At 33.3% G+C, this 17,927-nt stretch overlaps 1 protein-coding gene across 1 annotated transcript in view; it reads right to left on the bottom strand.

The window, feature by feature from the left end:
• The window catches only part of shot (dystonin-like protein short stop), a 178,429-nt gene that overhangs the window by 137,440 nt on the left and 23,062 nt on the right, over positions 1-17,927 (bottom strand). Inside the window, exons 3-4 of the mRNA XM_068768857.1 lie at positions 6,570-6,763; positions 6,045-6,130 (exon numbers count right to left, since the gene is read on the bottom strand). Of these exons, the coding sequence (XP_068624958.1) occupies positions 6,045-6,130; positions 6,570-6,763 (280 nt within the window). The remainder of the gene's footprint in view (positions 1-6,044; positions 6,131-6,569; positions 6,764-17,927) is intronic.

Raw genomic sequence — 17,927 nt, 5'->3', positions numbered from 1 at the left:
TTATTGCCTAATTGTCTACATAAGTTATCCGTAAACTGAACACATTTACATTAACCCAGAAACTTTGATTTTTTTTTAACCGACTACAGTAATATATTACATACAATAGTTTTGGCAATATATATAGGTTAATTAGCAATAGATGTAAAAGTTTTAAAGGGGTGAAAATATATTAATTTTAGTATCCATCCATATATGGTATACTCTATCTAAAAATCAATAGTTTTAGAATTATAAATAAGGTAATGGTAATACATTTAAATAAAATGTTTAAAAAATTGGATTACTTTGTAATTAAAAAAAATTTCGTAGTCCTTCCAGACTTTGTGCTATCAGAAGTTAGCCAGTCGCATTCCAAAAGAAACAATAAATTACTGTGACTTATTTCAGAGTATTCACTTTGGAAATATTGTAAAAGTTTTGAAGATATTTGTAAATAAATTAGCTACACGTGTAAAAAATCTTTTAATACTTTTTCTAATCATCCTGTATAACACATTTTCATCTAGATATTAACTCATCGCGGTATCTCTAGAACTATAACGCTTGGAGATTTTAAATAAAAGAGGAATATTCCTGTCGGCTAAAAACAGATTTGAAAAAATCCCACCACATTAATAAAAAATGCATATTTTAAAACTAAACCTTTTATAGGTTTAAAACTTGGCCAAAATTTACTTAAAACAGGTAAAATTATTCAAGAATGGATTATATGAAATTCCACCCACAAAATGCAGTGTGGACCATGCGAAGCGTTCGGAAACAGAAAACAAAATATGCGGTGTTTAGCACGATAATTAGTCTCAGGAATCGAACCTTGACCTACGATTAAGTAGAAGTCCTCAACCAATAAGCCTACTGATTGTTTGTAAGCGATTTCAAAGTTAATCATTAAACTGCGATTAAATCCCCCGATCAGTCACGGTACGTAAGTAAACAGATTACTATCGATATCGGTCAACTCCGGTGAAATTGTACTGCGAGTAAATTGAGCGCCAATTTATCATGCTCAAAGGTCAACAGTTGTTCACGCTATATTGACCTCATTAGGTCTCGTATGATCGCATATAGGCAACTAATAATTTGTAATAATTTAAAGTTCATCGTTTTATTTTTTGAATAAAAAATCAATCAGTTCAAATGCTATTATTATAAAACAAGTTATTAAATACAATTTTAGGAACAGAAGGTAATTGAAAGTGAGCAGCTAGGTGGACCAACGACATAAGGAAGTCGCTAGATGCGGGCAGCGGAAGACTGGTCATCGTGGCGGCCTTTGAGAAAGGCTTATGCCTTGGGCGTCTGTTGCCTGACATAGAGATAATTAAAGAGGTGAACAATAATAAGATAATCCTATTGTAATTAGAACAAAAACAATTATTTACAATTATATATTTAGTTATGAAATAATCAGAAATGAGGGCATCCGATGCCCAGCGGGTTGACAAGTTGAAGAAGCAATGGGCAGGTCATATAGCGTGCAGGATAAATGGCTACTAGGGCATCAAAGTTCTAGAGTTGAGACCACGGTACGGCCAGCGCAGTGAAGACGACCTTATCCAAAATATATCTGAAGGATATAGGTCTTACCTATAGATTATAGAGCCATGGACGTCTTACGGCTAAGACAATGATGATGATTAAATAGAAATTACTTTTTGTATAGACACATTTCGGAAATAATCTTCTCAGAGTTTTACATTGTAGAGAGTATTATATTTAAGCAAGAAAATGACCAATATTTAGCCACTTCCGCACATGCAGTGGTAGTCGTGCAACAAAGTGCACCGCTCGCCAGCCCGCTGATAAATGCGTATGCGGCAAACAATGCGAATTACACAACTGCCACAGTCAAATCACTCGACACGTGTTTCAGGAGTTATGTTACACCGATTAGTGCCAAACACAGAGTTTGTGTTTGGCACTAAGGCTGGCGGGAGGTGCACTTTGTTGCACGACTACCACTGCATCTGCGGAAGTGGCTAAATATTGGTCATTTTCTTGCATATGATGGACTTTCGCAAAGTAACGCCTGATTCCATTAAATATAGTAATATGTTTCTTACTATCTATTACGGTCTGCGATCTAATAACATACATTATAATTAAGAACTCGAAAAACATATTTTAACAGAAAACAATCAAAATGACTGATAGAGTATTAGAGAATTGTATACAGCTTCAACACACCAACCAGATGATTTGTAGTGTTCAGTACTGTGCTGTTTCTCACAGATGCGTCCCATTATCTCTGAATGCACGTCGAATTGCATTCGCCGTAATTCTGTTGCATTGTCGCTTATCGTGGACGATCGCGGTTCGCTCCTTTCCGAGGTAAAAGCTATTATCCACGCTAGCTTCGTATTTTGTGCTGCATTTGATGCGTGCGACCTGTTCCTCTGATTGTTTCTGTTCATATTGTTTCAGATTTAACTTTAATTGATGTTAAAGGTCTTTCATTAATAGTATCACCCTGACAATATTTCACTTTCCTATTTAGACGTAATTTGGTTCCACAAGGTAGATGACGATCTTAAGATTATCGGAAGACGCTAGAAGCAGGCTGCTGATTTCAACCAGTTCTATTTTAAGCTATGGGTAATGATTATGTCCAACAGTGGACATCCTATGGCTGAAATGATGACGATGAAGAGATTTTAGGTATTTTTGTGTTGACGTCATTTTTGTCACAAAAGAACTTGTAAATTTACTGATAAATTAAGGAAAGAAAAAGGTTGTTTTTACTTTTGCAATTTGCAATTTTTCCTCTCCAAAGGTATCTTCTTAATAGTTCTTATTGGTTGCGGATCGTCGTGAGAAAACGGTTTACAGAAATCAACTCTCTTCATACGTTTACTAAAAAAATTACTAAACAAAAATTTCGCCTGCTAAAAATCTTCAATTCAATTGTAATAACCGAAATTTTATTTCTTGATAAAATCCCGCCAAACATTATTAGACTACCTTTTATAAAATTCTAATTGCAAATTAAAAGCAAATAAGGACAAAAGACATATTATTCAATAAACTATTTATTATTTTAATGACGAGAATCATTAACATTGATGTCGCATGATTATTTTATTTTCATTTATTCTCACGAAAAATAAATTTGTATAAATGTTTCTGAGTTATTGTGAAGTTTCATCCTGCTTCGTCTATACAACTATAACAACTCTCGATGCAGAGATCTATCTTTAACAAATATCTATGCTTAAGTGCAATAGTACTCGTAGCTTTAAGTTGAAATATGACATTACAGGGGATTTCACTTTAATTTTAGTTTCTATCAAATTGCGTTCTTGTCTTTCATCTTATAGCGTAAACAAATGATAACTGTAAATAATAAATAATTATAAAACTTGTTAAAACTCGCAGAGATTTGTGAAGGGACAATTAGACTCAGTCTCAGTGTAATAATTACACAGATCATTGATAATGTACATAAATATCAAGTGCATAATGCACTGCCTACCCCAGAACAATAGGTCGTAAAGCGCCTTCACAACCGACCGCGTTCAACTCGATTTGAGCAACGCAAACAATCGGCAGTTGGCACAGGTGCGATTGTGCGCACTGTGACCCTTTTTGCTATCATTGCTCGGATGTAAATTGATCTCTACTGCTCAGACATAGAATAAATGTTTTTTTTTCAGACTAAAACTGAATTTAAATCAGCCAATGGACGTAACTATAACAATCCCTTATCAAATACATCAAAAGTGTAACATTAGATGTTGAATAAAAAAATATTTTTGTAATTTACATATACATTTACACATGAGTCTTAGAGACGTAGTATGCGTAAATTTGTTTAATAACCTATACATAGCTCGCAGAACCGATGACCACTGGGACCTTAAGGTTTTGGAACGGATATCACGTTCTGGCATAGGACTGCAACATATGATGTTCACCCATAATCTGGATTACTTTATGGTTGGTTTATCGACAGATCCTATTAGAAATTCATAGCGGAGGCCCATGTCCATCACTGGACGTCCTATTCTATATAATTGTTTAATGACGAAATATCCTTCACTACTTTAAAGAAAGAAGATAAACTAGTTGTACTAGTTATGTTATCTTTATCTAACGCTGCCAGAAGAAGTAATACATTACAAATACTATATAGAGATTTTCACTTACGCACTGACTCATCACGATATCTCTGAAACCATACGGCTTGAAGATTTAAAATTTTGTAACAATATTCTTTTCGACGAAAAAAAGTCTGCTATGAATCGGATTTTACGAAATTCATATAGTTCGAACGAGCGGGGGATAAGAAAGACAAAATTGACGTAACATATTTAAAAAAAAAAACAATAAATTATGTTTAAAAAAAATCACTAATACTACATTGGTTAATTAGATACATGCAACAGGTATGCAACGAATTTCACTCGTAATCGTTTGTAGATCTAAAAAAATCGATATGCTCAATAAAACTCGATAATTCGCTCGCGCATCGAATCGGTTAAAACAAAGGAGCGGTATCTAGTAATTGATGCGTGACGAATCGCAGGTCCCCACCTGCGAGATTAACCGACTGGAGAAATGATAGACTGGATAGCTGTAATGAGCTATAGAAATGATAGGATTCTAGGATGTAATGTTTTGTTATGTCCGTGTTGTAACCAACGACTCAAAACATATGATTAATGATATAATTGTTTAGACCTTTTATTTAGATGGATTATTTTATTAAAACCATGGTGCTTTGACTCGTAAATTTTAAATCTGGTACAAAACTGATCACATTGCTCGGGATCGAAAGCTTTTACAGGGTAGACCTACGATATAGTCAAGGTCGCAGAAAGTAACTAGATGCGGGCAACGCAAAACCGATTATCGTGGCGATCTTTGAGGGAAGCTTATCCCTTGCAGTGGTCGTGTATCATCTATGAAGATGATGACCCATGATGAATATCCAACTTTATTTACATATTTACAGCTTGTCCTATAAATCAACGTTATTCATTCATTAAGATTCTGGGCGCCTGCACTTAGATGGAACTACGGCATTAAATGCCACTTGAAAAGCGTTTAGCTTTTTGAGTTGAGATAACTCGCGATAGTCAAAACTTTGCCTCGATGTTTCTAGCAACATGGGCAAATAAAACTTGTACACTGTATACTCTGATACCATAGGCTAAATCGAAATCGCTATTAGAATGCTTGTATTCAATAACTAAATATCTATTTACGCTTTTGAGTACTAAGTTTCACTAAAGTAGCGAATGCAATCGTCAGTGCAGGAATGTGCATCTCGTCTGTCCAAGTTTTTAATCTTACACGTTGCAGCGGTGCCTTTGCGTAACGCACTGGAAACTGGAAGTCCTTGTTAAATATTTATTCGCCTGTTGACTTTTAAAAGTGAAACGTTTTAATAGCACAACTTATAGACTGTTATCACAGTCTACGTATCATTTATTTTCGTAATAAATACATGAAAAAGCAAGTAAAATTGTCGAGATTTATGTATTATTATTTATAAGGAGACATAGATTTATATTTATATTCATATACTTATTTAGAAGCGGAAATGTTAAGTCCAAATTTAAAGGGAATTGGAATCAGATTGAGGTCCCCTCCTATGGCATCCTTCTATTAAAAATAACGAGACTACTACTAGTACTAAGAAGAACCTACAAAAAATTTAAACAGTTTTTATGCGGGTATTGATTCATTGTGTTCAGGATTAAATTGCTATATACGATAAAACCTATTTGTACACTAACATTATTTATTTTTATAAGTGTTGTGGTGAATCAATATTATCTATACATCATAGTATAAATATAGTTTTATTTACATTTTTACCTACTTTAAATATATTAATTAAAACAGTTTTAAAAGTTAAACAGTAAAATTTACAAGCGCAGTAATCTTTTCAATATGTTATGTATGTACGTAAAGTAAAAAGCAAAATTTGAAAATATTTGAAAAATTGAGACGCTGGCCTAGCCCAGTACTTCTTCTTCTTCTTTAAACTTAGTTTAGCTGTAAAGTTTAAAGAATTTTACTTATACATAGCTTACCTTCGGGGTCTAGCAGTCTGGTAACGCCGTATTCCTTCTCAACCACGTGGAACGCGGTCTCCAGGCGCTCGCGGACCTGCCTCGATCTGTTAAACATAGAATTAATTATTAAGATTCTGGTTATGAAAGAATATATTATTCACTTACCTTTACCATTAACATTTATATTTGCCATAAAGACAAAAATATTCGTCAGAACACGAGAGTTATTGCTAGCATTAAAATAAATTGTGAGGTATCGTTCTATGATCTTTATATTATTACTACTGGGTAAGTATGCACACTAATTCGTATGCAACATCGAATCAGGAATAAGGAGTTCTGTGGACAAAAATACGTAACCGACATAGCCCAGCGGACTGGCAAGTTATATTTGCAGTAGAGAGGCCACTGCAGCCTTAAAGTTCTGAATTGGAGACCACACCGTGGTCAATCGTAGTTTAGGACGTCTACCAACCAGTTTCTAACTGGCCTTTTTCCAGCGGACATCTTATAGCTAAAATTATGATGATAGTGTTGACTCGCCTGATATTACGCCAGTCTATCAGATCGGGGCGGTTCCTGTGTATGAGCGCGTTAAACGCGAGCCCGTCGCGCCACGAGGATGTGAAGTCGGAGACCCTCACGCCAGGGTACTTGGCGGTAGATCGGCGTGCCCAGCTGAGCAGCGCCTCTCGCGCGGTCACATTCGCCTCTTGGCCCACTACGATATCCGAAATCTGAAAAGAATTTACAATTAAATTATTGATTCATACTAACTTCTGCGATGTGGGCAGTGCAATACCGTTCCATCGAGGCAATTGCACAACACACAACTTGAAATTTGCTATCTTACTAAAATTACGTTACCAAAAAAACCCTGTCTGATTCCTAAAAAAATGTGATATGGGTAGTAATATTAATTTCTCTTAATCCTTACTGAGTTTACAGCTTCATTATTTAATAGTTTATCAATAATGTTAATATATTATTCATCAGTTAAGAGGAGCAGTAGAATGATAGTAAACAAAAAAACTTTTTCAAAACCGGCATTCAAAAACATATTTAAATTGAATCTACCAAAATATTGTTATAATCTATCTCACATATAATCTTTTAGTTTTCTTATCGATGTTTCTTTTGAAATTCGACCATGGTGTCGTTTCGGAAAGAATAATTTCTGAAGAACGAACAATAGTCAAAGAATATTTTACTTTATTTATCTTTCGTTCTACTATTTAATAGTAATAAAGGATGATAAACAAAAACGAGTAGCTTCGTGTACGGAGCTCGGCGTGGTCATAATTAGGCAACATGTAAACAAAGCGGGTGCAATCAGTTAGCGGAGTTAGCGATATGGCGATTTCTCTATTTCGCAGCGATGACGCCACCGTGAAAGCGTTACGTACTAATTATACACTCCACCGGGATCAAAGCGGATACTATATAACATTGTTTTGTTAGCATTGCTTCCTATTTGTGTGAACATTATTGCTTAAATAAACCTAATTTAATTTATTATACCACGGACTACGATCTCGTCAATAAAATAACAAGGAATACATTAAATGTCAAATTTTCTGACAACCTCATGTGTCCCACCTTGTGGGCGGACTTTTAATTTATCGCTCATAGACATTTGACCTGTCGCCTCTTATTTTAAGTAATGGTGAGGTTTACGATGGTATACTTTTGCCTAGAAGATACCTCTTCACTCTCAAGTAATAGCTAGCTAAAAACAACGTCAATAGATTGTTCCATTCTTTGGCTGTTCGTACAATAAAAGTAGTGGCGAAACGCTTAGTGTAGGTCAATTGTTATTATTATATATAATTACGAATATGGGAGAACAAAATGTAGTCTATAGAACACCGATAAAAACAAAGTATTTGGCCCCAGCGACCATGTGTTCTACAGCGCTATACATAAGTAGCGATATATTAGCTAGCTACTGCCCTCTATATATATATATATATATATATATATATATAGAGGGCAGTAGCAATAGCATAGTTCAGGCAATAGGTTACATCTGTTCGTCCACGGATCTCTTCATTGCTCATTTTGTTTGATGCAATTAATTAAATACTACAATTAATACATAAACTTTTCCTTATAACACGACATCGTGTTTTGAAATATATAAATAAAAAATTGACAGCTGCAGAAAAATGTAACTTTAAATCTAAATTTCTAAACTTGGCGAACAGTCACATATGATAAGTATTTTTTCGAATCGATGTATCGTGATCTCACGTTTTTATGACCGCCATCTTCGACGTACTAATGCATCAAAGACCAAAGTATAACAGCGTCAATCAATTGCAACGTGACGAGTATAACTAATAATTATGACGGATACGTCGTCCGTATTAATTTTAAAAAATAATTATTGAACATCAGTCGAAGAACTATCCTATGGATTGAAAACTAAAGTGTTTTGCAAGGGAGTATCTACGATCTTATATTATATACATACATGGTTTGTTTAATTGGAAATGAAAATTCTAAATTTTAAATTATTGATCTTAAACTAAATTCTAATATAATCTAAATAACATTAAAATTCTGACCTAAATAAGTGCCATAAAATGAGATTCATCATATTAATAAATATTTAGATTCATCTTGTTTCTGTAACTAAGCGACATGTGGTTCATTTTGCGCCAAGAAATTTTACACTAGTAACGAATAAACAAAAAGAGGCTACATGCTTATAAACCTCTTTAAGATACTGATGGAATCGTCTGCTCGCCTTTCCACTACATGCAAAAAGCGTATTTTAATTTTTGATGGAAAAGTAGTGGGACCGCAACTACTAGCCGCATGAGCAGATCCGATCAATGGCCGATACCACACTTGCCGAAGAAATACTTGCCGCCAAAGATAAGCACAGATGGAGTAACATAATGCATGACAAATATTCCAAAAAGTGTCTCGATCCTTAGTAGAGGGATAAGACAAAGGAAGGAGGAAAGGATAGGATAGGATAGAAGAATAACATTAACCAAAATACCAAAGTGTATTTATTGGTAGAGGAATTATTGAAAGCATGCATCGAATTTCGACACTGAATAATGGTACATTACATAACTTCTCAGCATATTGATTTAGAACCTCAGCTGATGGTTCGGATGTGCGACCTATTTGTCTAGACTCCACGAGGTGAGAAGTCAGTTCGGCGCCAGCGGGTCAACAGCCCAGGCTGGCTGGTATCCAGATTCAAAAATAAATTGACAACTATGAGGAAATGCAAAACACTCGGCGCGCCTATGACGTGTAGGTGATGTTTTGAATAAATGATACATGCGTACACTTGCGACATACATTCAACGTGTTTTTATACAATTCAAATTGGCATATAAACGACAATGTCATTATTTATTTGTTTTAGGTACGTATTAATGTGAAAACATAAAGTGTAAAAAATTGTAGGTGTAAAAGCTATGAAGGGGTGAATATATCGATCATTTTATAGCAAATTAATGTATGGTAATATCAGTGGCGTACCTAGAACTTTTGCCGCCCGGGGCGATCTCCAGTTTGCCGCCCCTTCTATTATATGTCAATCAAATAGTGGTTTTTGATTTAAAAAAATTTTGATATATCACTTCAAAGTAATCATACAAACTTTTCAAAAGAAATGACATTTATAAACTGACATCAAAAAATTTTAGTTAGGAAAAATTGCCGAACAAAGTCGTAAAGATCCTTTTACGAATTCAACGAATTTTAATGAATACAATAAAATAGAATTATTATCTTGTTCTTGAATTAGAATCCAAAATTTACACTAAAATGCATTTATATACACCGAGGAATAATATTCGAAATCATAATGTTAATTATAATTTATATAAATCAAATATTAAACTTATAATAATCATTTATTATTCAAGAAAGAAAATAAATTTGAAATGAAAAAGTTGCTTTTTACAACTATAAGTAAATATAAAAAATGCCGCCCCAAGGTAAGTGCCACCCGGTGCGGACCGCACCCCCCCCCCCCCTAGGTACGCCACTGGGTAATATAGCCCATGACAAACGATTATAGAAATAATAAATAATGTAATAATACTCTTGTAAAATGCATTTTAAAAATTCGGATTACTACATATTAAAATTAACTATTGTTTATTATCTGTCCTTGCAGACAGTACTGTCAGAAGGTATTATCCGGTCGCATTGCAATTGAAAAAGTAACTTAAAATGTTTTAAAGTTGATCATTTTATACGTTATAAAATACAATGCAAAAAGCTTTAAAGTTTTTACCCTCATTTGCTGGGAAATTATTACTTTAAAACTTAAAAAATGTTTAAGAAATGAATTTAAAATAGATTTTGAATTAAACAACAGTAAAACATTAAATATCAAAATATAGTATAACAAATATTACCCTGTAATACAGAGTATTTTTTTTAATTTCGACAACGCATATTAAGTACCTGCAAAAGGAATTAATGAATAAGTAATAAATCTAATTAACATTACAAGTGTTACAAGGAGTGTACTGGTAGATACATGCGGTATAGTAATAAAGGACTATACAATAAAGGAAGACGGAAGAGAGAAAAACTACAAAGGACTCCGGCATTAATTAAAATACCTCATCCTTTAAGAGTAGACGTCAACGAATGATAAATCAATTTGATTGCTTCTAATTATAATATCAGTCATCGCTGTCGCACCTTACTAATTGTTCGTTCTTGGAAAGACCTACTTTGGAAAATTGTCACTTGTTCATTTGCTTATAACCGATTCTTTAGGAAATCTGCGCTAGAAGCCTATGTACATCAGTGGACGTCTCTGAAATTATGATGGTGACCATATATAGATTCATTTCAAAATATTTATATATTAAACGTCATTGCAATCTCAAAATTAATAATATCAAGGAAACTTCATGCAATTTAATGTTCTTCAACAACACTGCTAATCTTGTTTAATAAACAGGGGATATTAAATTTTTTGTACGATTATTATCATTTCACCAGTAAGATGTCCACGGTTGGACATCAGCCCTATAGAGACCTGTTTGTTTTTATAACTACCCACGATTTTGGGGGCCACGATTTTGTGACTTTACAAATTCGGGTAGAATGAGAATTTAACAATTTGTATTCTACATTCTCTTTCGTTCTTCACATAATCTTTTACTCATTCCTTTTACGCTTCTCATGATTGGTCATTTTTGCAGATCTTCTCTTGCATCTTCTTCCTTCCTTCATCTATTTACCTAGATCATAGCTTTTACACCATCACAGATAGTTTTTTATCACAGACCATATTTATTTTACGCACATTTCTTTTGTTATTTTACTATTTGGCACTATGTTACTACTTATTCTTAAAACTTATAGTCCGGTTGGCAGCGGCTTGTATTTAAAGTCTTTTAACAACATTAACAAGGTCATCAGTCTACCTCGCGGGTAGACGTCCCACGCTGCGATTGACAGAAATGCTGCGTAGTTGACTTAAATATTATTCCATATTTGCGATTTAATTTTCTAAACGAAAAGTAAAAGCTAATCAATATTGTAAAAAGTATTAAACACCCGTTGTCGGTTTTTGTACGACGATTGAATAAAAAAAAACATTGTTTTCAAATACGTGACGGAATTTGATAAATACACCGTTGTTTTACAATTATTTAGTAGTGGCAGTTTCGTTAAAAGAAATTTTAAGTAAGCATATGTTATTAATATTGATGGAGAACGTCAAGGTCTCACTATATTAAATTCAGTTATATCACTGAAGGTTTTTGTAGGTACCACTATCTTGTCTTTTTGTCACACCAGTCTTAGTCCAGTGTTAGAAGACTGAAACATGCGATCGTAGGTTGCGGATTCGATTCCGGAAACCTAAATGTTATATAATTCACAATTTGTTCGTTAATTATATAGGATCACTACTGCAGATAAGGAGTTTCCAGAGGATAAGCAGCATCGTCATCTGCATACCTTAACACTATTGCGATCGCCAACTCGCCTACCAATCGTGGCGATTATAGTATATCCCATAGATATCTTTGGGGAAAGTTTATACCTTGCGTCAATGGACTGAAACGACGATATATCTTCAGTACCTTGGGCTTCGTCATCTAAGGGTCATATAGCTACGAAATGACAAATATTTGAAATCATTTAACTAATATTAATCAGATATATCACATTATTAGATGACCACAAAATCTTATCTATGTATAAATAATCGATACAGAAGTTAAAAGAAATAAAAAATTTGTTTCACATATATAATGTACATTCTAATGTTTTTTTGATATGCATTAATGTCAAATCTATTTTCTGGTTCGTATATAAATAATATTGCTTTACTAACACGTGAAGAGGTGATATTAAATGTCACTTGAAAAACGTTAACTTTTAAGTTTGGTGCTACATACACTTAACTGCCTTTTTTATCGGCATTGCAAATGTAAGGCATGTATTGTAATTGTCAGCAAATGAGCCATACGTTCACTTCTCCATTTAACATGTATTTTTAATCACCCTGTGTATGTAAGATGCATAAAGTAAGTACCAATAAATTGATTTGGAATGTCGTGATCATTATGCTGAAATCTATTGACGAACTTATAGGTCATCCGCTATCCATTTAGCATCTGTTACGAATGTTAAGACAACATGTAGGCGTATGAGTTACATATGTTCTGATATTTTTTGTAGTAATTAGTTTTTTTATTATAATTCTAAACTTGCATCGTAGGTAGAATTAAAATCAAATGATGTGGGACGTTGATGTTGAGGCGGTAACAGTGTTAACGTTCTAAACTGAATTAATATATCCGGATTTCGATCGTATTTTACATTATAGCCTTGTGGCATATTAAACTATAATCCTTTCTCGTGTTTTAGAAACACTGAACTTGATCAGACATACCTTTTCTATCCTAACACACAAAATGAGATTAATATAATAAGAACTATCAAAAAATATCGCCATTTTGTTCATTTTCATCTATACGTCTACGTATCTAGTTGGTTTAAACAGTATAAGCAGACAAATTATAATTTGAATTAAATATCAAAAATTCTTAATTCAACATAGAATGAAATACATCTTGTAGTCAAGTAAATATGAGCCTAACAACTGTTCGAATGATAAATGCCTTAAAGAAGAACTGAAGAAAAGTGGAGAAACCAAATAAAAGGTACTATTTTTTATAGAAAATAAAATTACGCATTCAATTAACACTGTAATATGAAGTGAACATATCTATTACAAAGTGTGACGCAATTACAACACATTTGAAGTCTTCCATGGATTTTCTTCAAGTAAGAACTTTCTGAACAACATCTATAATCTTTTAGTAAAAGCATATACGAGTATGTACATTGCCTATAGAAATATCTATTTAAAGTTGATGGAGTCTTAGGTATACAAGAACAAAATTATTTGATACGCACCAAATCTACATAATGAACTAGACACCTGTATTTCATTATAGAAAGAAAAAATATATTAAAGAAAAATTGTACTTAAACGAATAATAACAAAGGTATCTATCATTTAATTTGGTACATATAAAAATAGTAAATCGAAACATGGACGCAAATTTTGCAATAACCAAATTATTTATTTAAATATTGTTTATTTATTTAAATTATTTAAAGACTTGTAAATGGGGAATGAAATAATGCATGAACTGAATGAACGAATGAATTACTAAGCAAGATGACTGACTGGTCTGCTTTTAAAACAAGACTTATATGGACCGAATAAAATCTACAAAGGTAATTTCTTCGAAGCGACCGAGTTCTGTGACAATGTTATTGAGATATGACTAATGTTCGTAACAGGCGCAAAGAACAAACACATGGGCTCATGCAAGTAAGTACTTGTGCCCACCGCAATAAGGTTGCAATGGTTTGGCCGATGGCATTCGCTATGCGTGGGCGTATGTCCGAGGCTGTGGAATCTATGATGTCATACCTTGTCAGGGCCTTTGCTTAGTAGTCACTTATATTATATTTTGTTCAAAAACCCCGAAGTCGTTTTTTAAATAATACAATTTCATTAAAAAATCATGACGAAAATTGATCAAAATGACTTTTGTTAAAATGATTACAAAAAACCCTATAACTTGTTGGATCCAAATTCAATTCTAGTTTTATTAAATTTTATAACAAGTGATCATTTTAGGTGATCCAAAATGAATGAAAAATTTATTGATTATAGATTTTTTTGGAATATTATCATAATCTTATCCCCGACAATTTTGATATTTGAAGCATGTAATAATGTACCCCAATACGTTCGTAATAAATTAAAATAAATGTATTTTAATTATGTGTACTTCTATTTACTGTATCTATTTATATCGTTTATTTTGTCGCAACGGTTTCCAATTTTGTTTTCTTAAGTTTGACTGGGTGAAAATGTCACTAGGAATTTTTTGTACAAATTTGAAAAAAAAATTACAATTACTTACAGTTATAAGTTTATTTTTAATAGTATTATATTCATTTATATTTTTGAGCTTTTGGCTAAATCTTCTCAGCCGGTCAGCATTATGAACCAGTGACATCATACTCATGGACTGAATACAGTGACCTTTTTATAATGTTATAAATAATTGAAGATTGAGGAGTGCATGTCAATACCTTTTAGAGTATTTGATATTTAATTATAAATTTTTCATAAACCTATTTTTAATGAAATAAATATATGCTATAAATGCATGGGGTATATCTGTGACGAAATTTAACAAAATATTTAGAGGTAGACTGAACATTAAACATATTAATTTGTGTTGAAAATATAGGTAACAATAAAATATAAATAAAATATGATTCTCAGTCTCGCACCTTATGTATACATTACTTGGTGGATTTCTATTCCCACATAAAAGCTATGTTGCTACATTGTTTACATTATTTATTTTTATATATTTCATCTATTTGAAGTAAATAATATCACGCTTCATAAGAAATTAGTTTCGCTGGTTTACTAGAAATTTATTTAAAAAAAATTGATTTCTTTTTCTTTAGAACCGTCAATGTCCGATAGAAATTTTGTTAACGCCATCTGATAACTTTTTATCGCTATCTTGTCATGTTTTTATTGAAAACAATCTTATTTTTAGATCGTACACAGGCATAAAATTAAACTTATTTTTTGGTCGCTTTGTAGATCAATAACGTTAAATCTATTTTATTAAAATGATCTAGGGTTGTGAATACTCATGCATTTGATTAGAGAAAACGATTATATTTTAAATGTGGAATTAATACATTATATCTTTATTTTTTATTTTTGGATCATACTATTCCCGATATTGTTTTTGTCCTAATGTTATTAATTATAAATCTAACACTGCACACAGGTCCCAAAATGTATTTAGACCTTATTTTACTCGACTCAACTAAATTGTATTTATAAGATACAATATAAAATAGTTGAGTCCAAAACCTGAAAAGCTTTTACACTTATTTCCAATCATCTATATACAGACGCCACTTTGAATCTCTATTAGAATTTAATATAATAACTTCTAGTAGTACAAAGGCTACAGGGACAAACAGAAAGCATTAAATAATTTTTTTTTGTAGTATTTAGAATGTTGAAAACGCTTTTACGCACTATTTTGTCATTACTTTATTTATAATGTCTTCAACCATTGATTTTTGGATAAGATAAACCATTTATTACAGTACAGTAAATAAGTCATACAAGAGCAGTGGTAGCGTAGAGGGTTGAGATCGCAGATCGCAGGCTCGCATTCGGGGATACAAGCTAATATAATTCACATTCACACTTTATGCAATAATTATGTAGGATCGCCACTGTTCACAAATAAGTTTCGAGATGATGGTCGGCAGCGTTCTCTGCATACCATAATACCCCGATGCGATCGTTAATCTGCCAAGCGTGGCGATTATGATAGCTCCTCATAGATATCTTTGGGGGAGACCTATGCCTAGAAGTGGACGTCAAGAGGCTGAGACGACGGCGTATTCTAGTAGGCGATACTCAGTCTTGAAGAAGCTGAAACGATGGTGACGACGACGAGCTATTTATTTTGACCCATAACCATTATCGAAAACAAACCTATCGATGATAATAAAATTTTTCCAAAATTAACTTCAGGATTTTGGTCTCAAGTAATCCAGAACCTGTGCAAATAATATATTCTTGTTTATCTTTATAATGGACGATTAAGTTTGTATACAATAAAATGAAAAGCGTAACTTAAAATTTTCAACATTTAATCCAAAGTAGAGCAGAGCGGCATTATCAGTCGCGACCGCTGGTAGGCTGTCGACTTAATGAAACGGCGAAGTCACGCTCCGGCTCTTTGCAAAATTATAAATGCAGTCAAACAAACTGTACATCAAAGGAGAACTCTAACAAACGAAACAAAAGTAACAGCGACGAGTGGTAAATGTAAGTTTGTCGCACAGTCTGCGGCCGGAGAGATAAAAAACGAAATGGACAATAGCAAGACGCGCTCGTGAAATATGGAACGGACATGGTGCGGTCAGATGGTCAGAGTTCTTATATCAATTGACGGCAAGCACAAACGCCGTACGTGGGAAGGTGAAGCTAATTACCTATACCGCGGGTCAAATCATAAAGACACTGCTATTATCGACCTCGTGAATATTGAAGATGACGCTGTAATTTTACAACAATGACCGCTACGTACCAAATTATACTTTTCATGCACAGATATCGTCCATACAAAAATGGAAACCCTTTAAAATATGTAAATATCACGAAAAAGTTGTTGTAACATTTCCGTAGCGATATAAAATGATCACTTATTGTCTTTGTAAAACAAATATCAGCTTTACTCATTTTTGCAAGTTTCTTCTTACGAATTTTAATTACTATTTTGTACATTTCAATGTCAATTTATTTTTGACAGAGTGTCGGATTTGCCTTACTGTTTACACTATAGAATAGCAAGTGATGTAAATGGCCTTTAACATCAGCTGTAAGACGTCTACTGCTGTACATACGCCTCTCAAATATTTCCAATATGGCTGGTTGGTAGACGCTTCCTACCAGTGTCTTACCGACGACGTCATACAAGTTTAACGCTAGCCAAGGTCACGATTTTAGTAACTAAGCTCTCTCGGCAGCTTTGGTAATTACATTGATTTTATACAGGACTGGATTGAGTTTAAGCTGTTAGGTCGCTTGGTAGGATGTTTCATGAAGTGAGCTAGCGATACCTTGATTTAATTTGTCACTTGTACGAGTGTCCGCCGCTTCGGTCTGTCTAGTAAAAGCGTAAGAATCTAAAGCACTGGAAGAATTTATAAAAAACGCTTATAAACGACAAATTTTGATCATTAGTCTATAAACCAAATTCGTATAAAAAGCGACTGACTGACTAATACGTAGAATGGTGGAGTGTAATTACTAAAACTATGCTTCACGTAATTTCAGTTAAACACATACAGTTTCATATATTTTGCAGAAAGAATTTTTATTTAATCCCACAAAATTATACTTTTAGATAAGGGAATATATCTGTTTTAATTTTGTTCGACCATAACAAAATCACGAACGAGTGTATTCTCCATTGCAATAAAAAGAAACACAATGAACCGCGAAACGAGCGCAGAGAAAAAGCAATCGATCAAAGATACGAAATATCGATATCACAATAAAACACAATCATTGACATTGTTGCTTCTATGCCGAGTACAACATCGAATACGGATTAACGAATGATCGATTCACTCGATATGGAAAGTAAATTAACTCGAATGTCAATCCGAAAACGAAATGGACTGATGAATAAGGAAATGGCGCCGCGTTGCTTGCATCCAAATGATATTTAAGACGTCATAGACGAACATGACGTAGATGGTATGATAACATGATATCTACGATGATATATTTTATAACATACATATTTATCTCTGTAT

The sequence above is a fragment of the Battus philenor genome, unplaced genomic scaffold (assembly GCF_028537555.1).
Source record: "Battus philenor isolate CCGP_79_NKW_IND1 unplaced genomic scaffold, ilBatPhil1.0.hap1 SCAF_27, whole genome shotgun sequence".
NCBI classification, from domain to species: Eukaryota; Metazoa; Arthropoda; class Insecta; order Lepidoptera; family Papilionidae; genus Battus; species Battus philenor.
Note: the sequence above shows the minus strand (reverse complement) of the source record. Positions and strands in the feature narration are given on the sequence as shown.